A 16,522-nucleotide genomic window follows, 5' to 3' on the forward strand; every position below is an offset into this window, starting at 1 on the left:
TCACTTTCCAAATCAATTACAAAATAAATTCTAATACGTCCACAATGTCCTTCCATCGCACTTATTAGACAGTACGACTGCGTTTGGCTTTAACTCTCTAATAGCTGTACCCGTACCTCTACAATAAGACACTTACCTAAACATCATGGGACCATTTCGGCCGAAATTGTCGCACCTTTATTTCAATTTTCAACAATGTTATTGACTTATTGCGACTGCCAATTATCACAAACATGCATGGTTATTTATAATGTCAATTCAATTCTGAAGTAAAAATTATTGTTTCATAAATAGATAGAATCTGTAAAAATGTTATATGAAAATTGATATTATTTTTACACGCATTATTTTGATGATAATGGTTGTTAAAAAATAAAAATAAAAATGGTTGTTAACGTTAAAGGTTAGTAGCTTTGTACACTATACTATACTATTTTTCTTATTATTTACTCATTTTAATGGGGATATCTAGAAATTTTGCTTTTTTATTTTTTTTGTTAATAAAAAAATGATCAAAAGATTGAATGAAAATGAAATAAAAAATGTGATTTTTTAGCATTTTTCTATTTTAATGATGTGTAATTCTTATATGAATAGAGCTATTTGTGGCTAATTTGAGAAGAAAGTGGGCTTTTGGTTAGAGGTTGGGTTTATTTTGTTAACTTTAATTACAATTTCAATTGAGAGGCCTTGGCTGCCACAAATTAGCTAACTAATTTTTTTCTATTTATTTCATTGTGAAACCATTGCACAAAGAGAAATAAACAGAGGTTTTGGTGTTCTCTCTTTTGTAAGAGCCTAATGTTTTCGTATATTGAGGTTTTGGGTTTTTAATGGTTTTATTTTTCTGCCACTATTTACACTTCATCTTTTATAAAAAATTTCTTCTTAGTCATCTTCACCCCAGATGTACGCTTATTAAGCAACTATGGCCATTTTGTCGAAGATATCCAGACTGGTCTAAGGGCCATGGGAAATTCTTGCATACTACATACTCCACGGGACACCAACTACACCACCCACGGGTTAGTACAAGAGGCTACCAAACATGTCATAGATTCTTTTTGGAGGGAAGAAATTCCACCAAGTATCTGTAGTATTATAAGGAGAGAGAAATTTATTCATCTCCATGAGTAAACTGTTACCAAGGTTTTTTTGACTAAAAATCTCAAACTAACATTACAATCCACATGATACATATTACAACGGTCACTAAAGTGTGGATTAATACCTAATGTGACAATCTCTCCCCCTCTCTCTCTCTCTCTCTCTCTATATATATATAGATATATGATTATCCTGCTCGTGCCCAATTATATATATGAATCCAGTAAATAGGCAATGATGTGTTACGTGGGCTTAGTTTTCTCCATCCAAGCTGTCAATTATAAAGTTGTAATCATATTTGTTGACTAATCCCAAAGAGTTTGAAGAAAATACAAATGAGTGATTCCTACCTTTTGTGTTAAAAATGAGAAGTGCCTATTTGCTTTGCATTCTTTTCCACAAGACTTGTAATCTTTTTGACCATCAATCCCCTTACTGTGCCCTTTTCTTTGTTGTGTTGTAGTTGTTGGGTTGTTCCCCTCTACTTATCCCTCCTTTTGCTTTGACCAATCAAAGGCAGATTTTATCTTTATCTTTTTTTTTTTCTTTCCTCCTTTTTTTTTTTTTTTTTTTTTTTGGGGGGGGGGTTTTTCATCAGCATATTTTCAGAGTAATTCCTGGGAAAGTTTGGTTTTTTTAACTGCTGCAATCCGTGGGGCATTTCACCAACTCATGCACCAAAATATAATCAACTTGAAAGTACTGTTCTCTGCCATTGTCCCCTCCAATTGCGCCATATAAATGGGAAGCATATGAACTACAGTTTACCTAGATCAAACAAAACAATGCTTCTTGTGGGTGACGTCTTTTCCAGTCTCTTGAACACATTTATAAATCTATTCGGTGCCTACATGCCCAATCATGTGTCTGAGCATATAATTGTTGACACTAAAAGAAAGCCTTGCTTTCGGGCAGAATAATCTCTGCTGCTTTCTCATTGACTTTAAAATAGAGAAGAGTTACAATTGTAGTTGATCACATCAAGCTAACAATCTAATCTTGATGTGATCAGATAATAAACTATGAGAATTAATATAAAAGGGTGACTAATTACAAAAGAGAATTATCCACAAGAGGTTTGATAGAATTGATCTGTTTGCATTTAATAACAATACCATAAGTAGGAGTTTCTGTAGAATTAGATAACTCATAGCCTCTCTGGTTCGGAGGAGCAACCAGAGAGGCTCGTCTGCAATATCGTCTAGATGAGATTGTAGACGAGAGCAACCAGAGAGGCTTGTCCAGACGAGAGGATCACTGAGAGTCACAAAGAGGCTCGTCTGCAATCCCGTCCAGACGAGATTGCAGACATGCGATATGCTACTGATTGACTTGGTACTTTTGCTATGTAATGTTATAATGCTCTTCCTTAACAAACACGACTCATGAATTCAACATAAAATTAGTGAATTATGATTAAAGGGTATGACTCGATTAATTAGAAAGATCGGATAAAAGATCTGTAAAGCCTTGTATTCATACTTGGACACAAACTGACAAGTTTTTATAAACCTATAAACTCGATACGAACTAAACATAAAATTAGCGGATTAAGGTCAAAAGGTATTAACTATTTAATTAAATTAGTAACTTATATCGTCATATATTTATGTCTCCAAACTCGACGCACAAATTGCCGATCCTATATTGTTTAGGCTACTGCACATTAGGAAATGGAAAAATTGGAGAATCATGATCTTAGAACCAAAATGGTACTTATATTTTCTTATTAACTCCAAGTACAATAATTGAATTGAACTAATTCCAACTTTAATTGGTGATTTTTTTTTCCTGCTTTTCCGGCAATGAGGTCCTCATTGTCGTGTTATCATTTAAGTACACACAAGGGTCAAGAATTGCAATCGAGATAACACGTGCATGCAAGCGGTGGCACACGTGGGAAAACCTCACACTTATGCGGCTTTAAAGTTGTTTTAGGCATCCACACCAGGACATGGAATAGCTTTTGCATCCAAAATCTCTTTGGATTACAGCAAATGGAACTAGAAAAGCTAAAGAAATTTTTAAACCATTACCCCTTTTGCAGAAATGGGAGACAAGTCGTGAGTAATTATGAACATAAATCCTAAAATATGGAAACTAAAGCTTTCAGCAAAGAATCTCTACCACCCTTTTTTGAATAATGGAGTGGAATGTTTGCTGCCTTTGAGGAAAGCTCAGATGAGCAAAAGGGAATTTGCAATGATGGTGTAATGCAGATTGAGGAACAGATTGGGGGATATAAAGAGGAATAGCGTGGTCAAAGCAAGCTCCTTTGCATTATTGGGAAACATTGAGCTGGTTTTGTACTTAGCATGACTTAGAAAAGTAGAAAAAAGCAAATTCAATAATGTAAAATGGCCACTTCTATATTGCAAAACATCATTTCATTGAATTTAATCATTAGACCCCCTTAATTCTTCCCTCCATTTTGCAAAATCTTTCATTCCAATATGAACCAAAGAAAGGCTCACAGTTTTGAAAAAAGTTTTCTTACACTTGAGAGGCCAGAGACAGATAGTTGGCCCGCACCCTTTGTCTTTTCATTAATGCCTAATTTCCTCCACTAGCACTTTTGAAAGACAAATCAAAATCTTCTTACTTCACCCTCCTTTTCCTTTCCTCCACCAGCAAACACCACATTTCCTCCTTTTTTACTTGTGCATGCAAAACTTTACACATCTAAACAAACGCATGAAGCATTTTTTTAGGTATCAGTCCATGCAGCAAAAACTGGCAAGTGAGACATGGAGATGGCAGCAGGCCTCAACTGAGCTGTTGGGAACCAAGAACTAGCCAGTGGGGGCTTGGCAAAAAGCATTGAGGAGCCAGTTTTATCAGGGCTGACCTCTCTTGAGCTGCTCAAACTGGTCACTAGTGAGGATGGATTTGAAAAGTGGGCTCCGAGTTTGCCCGAGTCGTCGACCATCGACTGGCTCGGGTTCACTAAATCAATGCCAATCAGATCCTGCAGGGCCATTGAGAAAGAGGGACTTCGATAATTAGATTTCTGATGATCAAGTGATGACTCAACACAGGCGTTTGGTGTTTGTTGGGGCTGGTACAAAGCCATCTTCCAATCTGAGCCATTCCCATTGCTGTTATTCTCAGGTTGATTGGCTTCTCCAACGTTCTGCAATGACGGGTTATAATCAATGGCTTCAGTTCTAGAGTCTGCATCTTTGTTTCGCCTAGCCAGCTCCCCAGCAAGCAGAGTGTTGCTGGCCATGATCCTCTCAACATCATATCTGGTGATGTCAAAGTTGGTGACCGCATTTACACCTCGAAACTTTATGGCAGCTATGTCATAAGCTTCGGCTGCTTCCTCTTGGGTGCCTGAAATTTAGTTTTGAGGAAGAGAATTATAAAACTACATTTCCAAGAGCTTAAAATGTAGCAAATCGTTTGTTTCTCTTTATTATCTCCTCTGAGAGGAACAGCCTTAAAAAAAGTGCTTTATTACAGTCTCAAAGTATAGCAATTCAGCCTTATAAAAGCATAACTATTCACTAGTAGCTGGAAAGAGAGACAGCAAGCAGAGGTGTCATAAAAATCAACTTTCAAATTTCTCCAAACACTACTATACCCAAAGGACTTCCAAATCAATAGTTTATTTTGAACATCAAAGATAAATAATTGAAAAAATACTTTAAAAAAAAAAAACGCATAAACTTACTGAATGTCCCGAGATAAAGGTCCTTGTTCCCTGCAACTCTGCCAATCCGAGCTTGCCATCTCCCATGCTGGTGATGCCTGCAAAAGAACAAATACTTAGAAACACAACAAAAAATTAGAGAGAACTAGCTGGAATGAACTATTTCTCCTATACAAAGACAAACACCTTGTGACCCCTCGGTACATTGAAGCCCCCCTTGAAAACCCACTGCTTTTCCTGCAAAGGAAAGGAAAATACTTGAGTATCATCCAGAGTACAAAAGGCAGCACAGGCAACAGAATAGAACAATAACTCGGAATTTTACCTCCTCAAGTGAGCAACAAATTCCTGCCGGCTCATCTTCTTCATATCCTCCAGTTCTACTTGATAGTTTTCTAACTATGAAAAGGCCAAATGAAGGGGATTTTAGTAACCGAAAAACAAGATAACAAAGACAGACATCTGGGTCGAATCATACCGGGAAGTTAATATGGGTTGAAGGACCCCAGTACTTGAGAGCCGCAAGATCATAAGCTCTTGCAGCTTTCTCTTCCATATCATAACCCCCTGAAGTTCAAATGTCAAATTGATTTAATTAATAAAGTAACAAGATTATTCATGATAACATAATGATTATTTTGGTTTTTAAGGTGGAAAAAGAAGCTTACCCAGATAAACTGAAATAATCATCATTCGATAGAAATGGCATCCACACGGGTCATGAACAACAAAGCAAAAGTCAGATATGAACCAAGAAAAGAAATGCAGTGAATAGGGAATGCTTCCAAACAAATACTGTGAATGGCTTTTTTTTTGTAGTTTTGTTTTATTTTACTCACCTTGTCTTCCTTTCCTGGTTTGCCCTTCCTTCTTGCAACTGTTATCCCATAGATGGGCCTCATATCTACCAGTCCATCTGTGCCTGTTGGAGATGAATTTGAAAAGGGTTTAATTGAACAACATTAAGAAGGGAAATTACAACAAAAAACAATTTAATTTAGATAAATAGAGGAAAAACAAACGTACTAATGATTAAAAATCTCACAAAAGAGGAAAGTATTAACGAACCTTGTAACACCTCTATACTGTGACGTTCTCTGACCAAATGTGTCAATGGACTTCCTATGAACAGGCTGCTTTTGGGCAACTTTTCCGAGACCTCTCTTCTTTGTTTCCATGGCAAGACATTCGGTTCCAGTAGGCGAGATCTGCCTGGTGGCTGTAACACAGCTAGACTGAGAGCCAGGGCTCATTGACAAGCTTAGAGACTGTAAATCCCCACAACCCACTGTACCAACAGACCCAGAAGTTCCACCATCATCAACCATGTTGCCGCCATTCATCTGCTGCTCCAAAGCATGATGATGGGAAGAGTACTGCCTAGCCACCCAGTTTTTCAGTGAAGGTATCCCATCCTCAGCGATTTGGGAACTACAATCTGCAATATGGGTCTCCTTAGACTCCTCCAACGGTGTTTGATAAATGTCATGACAAGAAAGTCCAGCATAATATAGGTGGCTTTGAACTGAAATCTGCTCCCTGCTGTTTTCAGCCTCAGCATTTTGGTTGTAATAGATGCTATCTAAGCTAAGAGCCATTGCTTCCCTTTCATGGCTTCCATACTCGTGGCTTCCCATACTTGCACCACCCAGAAAGTCCTCCAATTTCGGAGAGGAACTTGACACCATCCCTTCACAAACAAAAGATGAGCGTAGAAGAAGTTCAGAGTCTAAAGAATGAAGAAGGAAGATAAATAAGAAAAGAAAAAAAATTATTAAGCGCACCTTCTGGTTGTGATCTACTGAGAGCTTCCATAATACAAAGAGACCCATCTGACTTGAGTGGCATAACACTCAAGGGAGAGTGGTAACCGCCATTTTCTCCAACCACATAGCAGATTCCAGAGGTGTTGAGTTGAGGAGAAAGGTAGAAGCTGGCGGGAACAGCAGAAGAAACAGGCTGGGGTTGATGATGATGGTACTGATGCTGAGCGTCAGAAGTAACCTCCATTTTCATGTGGGGCGAGAGAGAGAAGCCCAACCAGTTATTATTATTGCTCCCGTTATTATCATTCATGGACTTCATCTTCTTCCTCTCTCTCCTCCTTTTTTCACTCCCCCAAAGGCTCTTCTTACTAGTATCTCCTGCAGCAACGCAACTCTCAATGATTGGGAAGCAAATAAACTAATGATAGCAAAATCTCTTGCCCTCCCTTCCTCTGAAAACTTTGGTGTTTGTTTTTTTTTTTTGTTCTCTAGCTACAGGACTCAATGCAAAGAGTTCTTCATTCTCTCTCTCTCTCTAAATAGAACAACAAAACTGGTCTCTTTAAACTAAACAAAAAGAAGGAATATTAGCAAACGATGCTGGGAAGCACCCCTGCATTCCATAGGGATCTGTGTATATGAGAAAGCCCACCCCCCTTCACGTCTTTTGCTTTTCCCCTCTCCCCCTCACCCCCCTCTATGCCTTTTTCTTAAACCCTACAAAAAACCCAGATCCAATAATGTAACACCAAAATCCATCTCCATCTCATAAAACCCTGTCAATTGCACCCTTAATATCTCCTCGTTATACTCAAAAACCCAGAAAATTATCTACTTCCTTCTTCCCTTCTCTCTCTCTCTCTCTCTCTCTCTCTTAAAGGACATCTCACATTAGACAGTTGAATCTAGTGGATCAAGAATGGCCAATAGGGTGTGCTTTTATTTTTACAGTCACAGGTCCTTAACATAGATTTGACGAGCCGGACATCTGCCCATCCAGTCACTTCATACAGTACACCCTTCTGTGCCAATCTGCCACTCAAATGGCCTCCAATATTATTAATCTTTTTTTTTTTTTTAGTTGAGCTTCAAACTTAAATACTGCTCCAATTTGGTTTCCAGCTTTCAATTTCATATACCAGCAACGACAAACTAGAGTCACGGCCCACTGCGACTTTAAATGGGTCACAGCCCATCATCCAACGTCCACTGGGGAAAAACACGATGTGTTTGTGTGTGGGTCACCTCACCTGACCTCTGCTGACCTTGAGCTTTAATTTTTCTGACAGTGGGCTGTGACTGTCATCTAATACAAAAGCATCAATGCAGTAATAAATTTTATGAAGGCCACGACCTTTTCCGAATTTTAATTCTTTCATGTACAATCCTCTAAACTTGGCTTTTTCTTGATTTTAAGAAAACAATTCTTTCTGGGTCATCTTGCAAAATAAATTATGTATCCTCCTTTCCAAAACAAAAAACAGGGGTACTATTGCAAATCTTGCATTTCCTATTTGGACTGCAGGGCCACTTTAGCTAGCAGGTTCATATTCCACCCTTTTTTTTTTTTCTTTTTTTTTTTCTCCAAGTGCCACTGACCCCGTGTGATTGCCCATTTTAGGAGTATCATTAATTTAATTGTTCATTTTAGTTTGATTTTCACAAGATTATTCCAATTATATTTTTGCTTCCAGACTACGTAGAAAAAAAGAAAAAAGAAAAAAGGTCAAATCCGAGCGAGGGGCACAAGATTCACGAGAATGTGGCAGAAAACAGCAAAGAAAGGCAGACCCACAAGAGAAAGAGAAAGAGAAATGGTTTATTAAAAAATAAAACATATTTTGAGAGGTGAAATAAATAAGAATTTCCGTAGGAGGGTCCTTGCCCGTTATGGTGGGTGAGAGAATTACTACAGTCAAAGGGAGAGAGCCGCCCTTCTTTTGACGGACATTTTTGTGACACCGCTGACACGAATAAGTTTATCTCGTAATTAGTATTGCTTTAGGGGTCAAAATAAGATTCACCGACAATTTGCTGTTGTTTTTTTAAAAAAATTTAATTAATTTTTTTTTAAAAAAAAATTATCTACTTTTAAAGGTATTTGTGTCCATATTTAAACTATTCACTTTAAATATTATTTATTTTTCAAAACAATTACATTTTTACATATGGACAAAGTTTTTTTCTAAATTGGATTGGAAGAATTTTTTTCAACATATTCTATAAAAGTGACATATGTTCCTTGAACATGTGAGATACATATGTTTCTTTAATAGTAGAGACAAAATTATAATACATTTTATTAAAAAATCATGTGCATCTCACATGTTATTAAAAAAATTGACATATTTCACTTTTATAAACAAGGTTGAAGAAAATTCCTCCTACCCAATTTAGAAAAAAACTTTATCGTTAACATTATGTGCGTATCTTATCAAGAGTCAATTTTTTTTGTTTTTTTCTTTTTAGGCTTTTGAGCTTTCATGCTCATTAACTTTTGGACTAAAATAGCTAGCCATATATCACTTAAATTTGTGTTTGACCAGCTAAAATTACATTTGGTTAGACATGCTCATTGACATTAGACTAGCAAATACTATTTTAAGCTAAAATTTGGCTAAAACTCATAAAATCATTCACACATTGGACTCTCAAAGGCTAGAATAATTTTCTAGTTTTTACTCTCTCTCTATTTTAATTTTAAAATAGAGAGATGAGGAGAAGAGAGAGAGAGAGAGAAAAAGATTAGTTAAAATTAAATATAAAAATATTATTTTAATGGAGTAGAGAAATACTTAATTAAAGAGTGAAATGTACAGTATTTTTTTAAAATGGGTACTTAAAATTGAAAAAAAAAAAGAAGAAGTTTTTGACTAAAATTTGGCAAGCCAAATGCTAGTTCTCTAACAATAGAATTATGTATTATAACACATAAAATTTTAGGTAAGGGATGATCAAGTTACAACAAAACACACAATATTACGTTCATTAATTAACATGTTTTCGGATGTGTTTTTTATTTGAAAAAAAAAAATATCACGATGCGTTGGGTTTTGAAAAGTGTTTTATATTTTGAATTATTCGTTAATATATATTTCTTAAGATTTTTTTTTAAAAAATAAATAATCAATAGGGTGTGATCAGCAATATAAACTATTAAGAGGGTGAGGTTTTAAAAGAATGAACTAGTCAAAATCTCATTAGCCCTAAAGAGTGTGGAATGATGTTTTGTTGGTGTTTTATTTAATAATAAGTAAAATGGATAAAGAAGAAGAGAGACCCAGAAGGCCATTTGCTTTATTTAAGGGGAAGGGGATATAGTCAACAACTGCTTCCAGACAAAAAGCGGGTGGTGGGTCTCCCATAAACTTGTAATATTCCAGGAATGATGAGCAAAGGGCCCCCGAAAACAAAGCTTTTGGTGGAAAATGCATTTTATTTTCTATCCTACAATAGTACTGCATTTTCACTTTATAAATGTTCTGCATACGTATGCATGTTTGTGTGGATGCTGTTCTTTTTCTTTCCTAATTCACATGTTTTTTTTTTTATAATTTTTTATTAATGGAATTGTTTTGTTATTGATCATGTAAGTGTAACTTTTAGGCTATGGTATATGTTTTTATTAACTTGTATAATTTGGAAAAGAAATGAACTATTTTATTAACTGCAAAAAAAAAAAAAAAAACACTAGTTAAATCAACATCATATATGTCTCAATATTTTGTTAATGGCTAGTGCAGACTATACTTGTCCCATGTATATTATTTACATGGGAATTTTTGTGCTTTTTGCTATTCCTTTTTCCTTTATCCTATATTGGCAGGGAGTTCCAAAAATAATTGCTAGGGTTTTGCTGTCTTGTAACTTGTTCGTGGGGTTCTTTTTGTGAGTGGGAATGTTGCATGCAGATGTGCATGGAAGCTAGTCTTCATGGAGACAGATTTTCAAACGTGAATCATGGTGTTTTGAACCTTGAATTTCGGAGGGAAAAAGAAGTACCAGGGAGAGCGTGTGGGTGCAAAGAGTTGGGATTTTTTTTCCCTTTAAATTATGTAGCAATGATGAGTGAATCCATCATCACTAGCAGAGAGATCACTAAGTTTTCTTTTTTCTTTTTCTTTTCTTCCCGGATGTAATGCAGGACAAAGTGTTTTCATTTTCACCAGCCTTCGAGTAGGAAAGATAATGGGGTGCTTCTTTCCTAACTCCATTTTTTTTTTTAGCAAAAATGGGAGATTGAGAAGACCAATTGTAGCTATCCTACCTAGACGTGATCATAGTAGTACCTACCTACTGGGAGCCACACAAGAAAGGCCTAGACGGTAGGAACCGCAAGCGTTCTTTCAAGTTTGACTGAGTCATAGCTTGACCCAGGCGCATCAGGGCATCAATGGGCTGGAATCCATAGCGGCTAATACTAATCAGGCATATGTAGAAATTCTCCATTGCGGAGATTCGAACACACGCCCTAATACATGCCCTGACTACTTGAAAATTTCCTTGGGTCATTGAACCACTACCCTTGACGGTAATTTGTCTCTATTTGATATTTTGATTACTGGCAAAAGCCTTGTGCCCCGGTCTTGCTAACACGCATCAAGGAGGCCAAGCATCCGATTAATTATACAATAACATTGATTTTTAGTTTTGAATGTGTTAAAACAAGGATACCACCAATTGTATTTCTCTCAATTTTTATTTTCTAACCTTAGCTGGTCTTTACCTTACATAGCCAATTTCCTGTTTAGGTGATTAATTTTCTTTTTACGTACATCTCTATAATTGTAGCCTTATTTATGCTACAACCTGTGGAATGGTTTGGGACATTGAATTTAGAAGAATTTTTTTTTTTTTTTTGGAAATTTGTGCTCTTTTAGGTTTCACAAGCACAACAATTGATAGGCAAGTTGCAGAGGGTGATTGAAGCCGAGGGGATGACGGAGTTCGTGATGAAGATCTTGCTCTCATAAATCGGCCATTACTTTATGAGAAATTTGTTAATGATGATGAAGACTTCACTAAATGGGTGTTCGGAAAGAATGGAGGAGTAGGCCGAAGGGTTGTTGGACATGGACACATTGGATGAGTGGGCGTTGGGTATGGAAGCTTTGAGTGCGGCGGCATTGGGATTGGTGGGGATGCTTATGGTGGTGCTGGTTTCAAAGGGGCATATGGAGGATAGGGAATGTGCCAATAGTACATTGTCGGGGGAGTCCAATACTCCAATGGTTATCGAATGAAGATCAACCTTCCCCTATCTAACGGGCATTTTCACATCATAGATTTTCTTGATTAGGTGACCGAGGCTGAGAGATTGTTTGAATATATGTTTATTCGTGAAGACCATGAGCTGAAGTCAGTGACTTACAAACTCAAATGAGGGGCTTCGACTTGGTGGGAATAGCTAATAGGCTCAACAAGGAAATGAGTATGTGACTTTTGTGGTTAAAGATAAAGAATATAATTCTCTCCGGTTTATTTAAACGAGATAATATCTGGTTAGTTATATTAGAATAATAATTTTATTTTTTTACTTTTTAATGAGACAAAATACTCTTTCAATATAATTTTAAAAATAAAACTGTTCTTTAAAGCACGGTTGTTGTCACCGAATTTTACGCAGCACCTATTCCAATAGTACCGTGACCATGAGTGTTGGCAAGGTAACAATCTTAACGGTTGGGATTTAGCACGAAGATCAGATGGCTGAGAATATGGAACAATAAAAGTTGATGGACTCTTGGTGATGAAATCATGGTTGACTTCGATCATATTTAGAATCTCAACATTAAATATTGGTTGTTGGATCAAAGCTCCATCGATTTTAACGATATGAAATCTTGGATGTTGGATCAAAACGTGTTTATTTACAACCGTTAGATCATTTTGTTCTTCAATGCTTTGTTCTGGCCCTTACATTTATAATGCAATGAAATCTTGGTCGTTGATCATAGTCCTTTACTCACCATAAAATAAAGTAATCATATATGATGGTTGATCATTAATCAAACCGTCTAAAAAAACTATGATCAGATGGTTTGACTGAAATCATACTTGCTATCTTATTGACATTTTAGAAAAATGTCTCGCAATTCACATTACATATAGACTATATAGTATAGATAATTACATATACATATATAGACTTTATAATGTATTATTATATAGATATATTTTAGTGGAAATTTTACTTAACCCACTTGAACTTTTAGCACTTTTGCAATCGTCTCCCTAATATCAAACTTTAAAATATTTGCAATATCACCCATTCGTTGTGAATAATTATGCCAAAATACCCATGTTTAAAAATGAAATGAAATTAAAAAGAAAAATAAGCCTCTTTGCAAAGCTAGAGACAGGTTGGAAGAAAAGACAGGGAAGCCCAGAGAAATCAAATGTGTGTAGTTTGAAAAGCATACGGATTGCCTGCAGCCAAATGCCAATCAAAGTGGGCAAGAAATGGTGCCCAGCTTCCCCCTGCCCACTGACTGCGAAGTACCCCCTCTTTTGTGTGTGCCATTGCCTGCAATCCATATAAATACATATACAAATTCACATGATTTCTTCTTCTTCTTCTTTTTTGTTCTTTTGTTTTTGTTTTGAAGTACGTATTCATTATTCACATGAATGAAATTAATATTTTTAAAGCTTTTTATAGAAAACTTGCATCATACCGAAATTGGAAACATTCTTTTTTTTTTTTTTTAAGGGTTAACTTCACTTTAAACCCCTAAATTACAATTTAATTTGATAAACCATTTAAAAGTTCAAAATCTCTTAATTTAGACCCCTAAACTTTTAATTGCAGTCAATTTGAACATCTCCATCATATTTAGCCGTTAAATTCTCTGATTTACCCTAAAAAGACCAAAATATTAATGATTTTTTTTTTTTTTAACTTTCTTTATTTTTTATTTTTTAATTTGAAATTAAAGGTAAATTTGAAATTTTATAAAAAAGTCAGAGGTATAAATATCATTGTTTCACTTTTAACGTTTAAAATTCGACGGAGGAGTTCAAATTGATTGCAATTGAAAGTTCAATGGTCCAAATTAAGAAGTTTTTAAGTTTAGAGATTTATCGAATCGCTTGATAATTTATAGGTTTAAAGTGAAATTACCCATTCTTTTAATCAAAAATTTTTTAAAAATTTTTTTTGGCGCCAATTTGCAACAGACAAAAAAAGTGTTTGGTCTCCCCCTCTCAATTCTGAGGCCCAGCCCACAGAGGCAGAGAGACACAGAGAGAGAGAGAGAGAGAGAGAGAGAGAGATGAGGTTGGGAGAGTAATGAGAATCACGTGATGAACACAAAATCCAAACAAAATCTAGCGAAAGATCACAGGAAAATAGGCCATAAATGGGAGGGCAACACAAACAAAGTGGATTACGAGATTTCTGGGACGATGGCTACTCAGCTTTGAGAAGGACAACCAGGCTGTCTCACTGTTCAGTTTTCGCTGATCCCCCATTTTGCTTTCTCTCTCTCTCTTCATTAACAACCTTTTAAACCCTCTTCTTCGCTTACATCCTCCTCCTCTTCCCCATTTCTTCTCTCTCCGGCGGGGATGACATGTCAAAATCTTGGCCCCTCTGTCACGTCACAGTCACCTTAGATTCTCTCTCTCTCTCTCCGGTCCCTCTTTTATTTCTTCAACAGTTGGGTCTCTTTTGCTTTCAATTTTAGTGACTAGCTTTGACATGCTTCAAAGATCCCACTACTACTAGTAGCTTTCTTTTTTGTCACCAATTGAAGTAAGAAAGAACCTATGAAATACAAACAAGTACTGTCGAAACAACTATTAAGCTAATCAATAAGGCATTACTTCCCAAAAGAATGATACATATTATTATTATTATTATTAAAGCATATGGTTGGAAGAATTCAAAGCATATTACCTTCCTTCTTAAAGGAGCAGGTGGGATCTGCTTTTACTTCAAACAAAAGTTTATTTTGTGGACTTGTATGTCCCACATGCATGCAACACTGTCGTATATATGGAGTCTGATTATGTATTCAACTTGGTTCGATGTTAGAAGTCTTACGGTTTAAATAGAAATTAGTCTGTTTTAAGAGTTTTAACTCAGTTAGGGGCTGTATTTATATTCGCTTCTAAATATAGGGTTTTGTATGAATGTATTTTTTCATGTTTCTTGTAGTGAAATTTTGTTGAAACTATGTGAACGTAGCATCTTATGGTGCCGAGTACATTTTTGTATTTTGTAAACGTTTTTCTTATTTTTCGCATTTTACTAATTTTGGGTGATGAGAAATAAGAAAAATTTTGAAACATGTTTATCTTCGAATTTACTAGTTAATGGAAGGAAGATAATTTAAAGAATGTTTCTATTTATGGTGGGTTGTGAGCTTTTAGGAGCAAACATGTTCTGACTTGGCAGGAATGTGATGAAAAAGAAAGCCATTCCCACACCTTTTTTGAAACTCTTTTTCACATGATGGGCAATAGGGCATCTCTTTGTCCAAACACTAATAACGCCCAACTAATTCCCCCATGCTTAAAGATGCAAAGAACTTAGACCTGATAATAATGTGATGAAAATGACTCTCCCATGCACTCTGTCCTTTGATGCAGTCTAAAGCAAACCCAAATTGGACCATTTTTCCTTTTGCTTTCACAGGTCTACGGCCGATCGGGGATTTGGGTCTCGGGCTTTGGACCTGCTAAACCATCTGATTACTGCAGAGAGATTATGGCCAAAACAACGATGTGATTATTGGATAATCATGGCCACATGATCCACCGTTCAAAGACCAACAGGATGGTCAACCCTGACAAGGTATTGGCTCGTAGCATATTGTGGCTCATGTCATGTGACACCTTAAGCCAGCTAAAAGGAGTTTCTAGTGTGACGGCTATAGGTAGCCTGTAGACGAGACTGACCAGTCTCCTAGCCCTGACCCTATTATATTTACTGTCACCTGCATGGGGAGATGTCCCATCTCACAGCATTACAGGTTATCCACCCACATGGATTACAACCTTGAGAGTTCCTTGCCAAAATGGTGCATCAAGGCATGGGCCTCAACATACCCTTGGAAAAGCCTGGCCCATGCCTTCAAATACCACTTTTTTTTTTGGTTGATTTTGATTCTTCAATTGGATAAATGTTGCTAACGGTTGAATGTTTGCAAAGAATGGAATGGTGGGGGCATGGGATTTCTTGTATATTAATGTTGGTCCTGTTGGGTTATTCTTTTGAAAAAAATGCACTGACAGTAATGTTGGCACTTCTTTTGCAGTATTGATGTATGTGCTTCTCCCCATGCCTCTGCAGTTTTTTGTGGGATCTGATTTTCATCTCTATTTTCTGAATCCGACAACAGCTTTGTCCTTTCTTAAAACTAACCAGAATGAAGACTTTTTTGGTGAATTATTGAAACATCATTCATACTTATAATTGCTTCCAATGAAATGATGAGACAGCTGTGAGCTGGATGAATGGTGATCTTTACCGTTAACTTTTGCATGAATCACCATTAAACTTTGAATCCAATAGTCATTTTTACTGTCATGTTATAAAATGAAACACTTGAAAATGCATGTAACGTTTCTCTTATCACAAACTAACCCAAAAGGCTCTCTCAAAAGCCACATTCTCATCCTCATCACCAGCACCTAGGGACAATAATAGGTACAAACCAAAAGACCCATTTATACCAACCACCGGAACAGTGTCTTCCATAAATATGTGCTGCAATGCCATTGCGCTGGAAGAGGTGCATACCATGAAGAATTCTGTACCTAGGACCATAAAGAAAGTATTTATGCACTACTCTAAGCATAAAACCAGAGCCCCTAGGCTTTGGGTTGTGCTGTGATGCATTACTACTACTACTACTACTACTACATGTAACGCTATCTAACCTATTACAGTCATTCTAGAACTCTTCCTCAGAGTATTGGTAGACCCACTACACAAGTTGTTTTAGTTCTAAGATTGACAGGCTATTACTGTTACTAGAGTTCTTAC

General features: G+C 36.4%; 1 protein-coding gene across 1 annotated transcript; it reads right to left on the reverse strand.

Moving 5' to 3' along the window:
- Positions 1–3,364: 3,364 nt before the first annotated feature.
- LOC132189950 (AP2-like ethylene-responsive transcription factor ANT) lies at positions 3,365–7,191 on the reverse strand. Its single transcript, XM_059604807.2, has 9 exons — positions 6,547–7,191; positions 5,831–6,452; positions 5,602–5,684; positions 5,431–5,439; positions 5,241–5,329; positions 5,088–5,161; positions 4,949–4,999; positions 4,784–4,860; positions 3,365–4,443 (listed from the first exon to the last, which is right to left on the reverse strand). Exons 1-9 carry the CDS (start codon positions 6,845–6,847, stop codon positions 3,815–3,817), a joined length of 1,935 nt encoding a protein of 644 aa, XP_059460790.2. The 5' UTR covers positions 6,848–7,191; the 3' UTR covers positions 3,365–3,814.
- Between the last annotated feature and the right edge of the window lie 9,331 nt (positions 7,192–16,522).

The sequence above is a fragment of the Corylus avellana genome, chromosome 9 (assembly GCF_965113065.1).
Source record: "Corylus avellana chromosome 9, dhCorAvel1.hap1.2, whole genome shotgun sequence".
NCBI lineage: Eukaryota > Viridiplantae > Streptophyta > Magnoliopsida > Fagales > Betulaceae > Corylus > Corylus avellana.

Coding starts and splice junctions, on each gene's coding strand:
- LOC132189950 (XM_059604807.2), bottom strand. CDS start 6,847: ATGAAGTCCATGAATGATAATAACGGGAGCAATAATAATAACTGGTTG. Junction 5,162..5,240: donor CAACCCATATTAACTTCCCG/GTATGATTCGAC, acceptor GCCTTTTCATAG/TTAGAAAACTATCAAGTAGA. Junction 4,861..4,948: donor ATGTACCGAGGGGTCACAAG/GTGTTTGTCTTT, acceptor GTTCTTTTGCAG/GCATCACCAGCATGGGAGAT.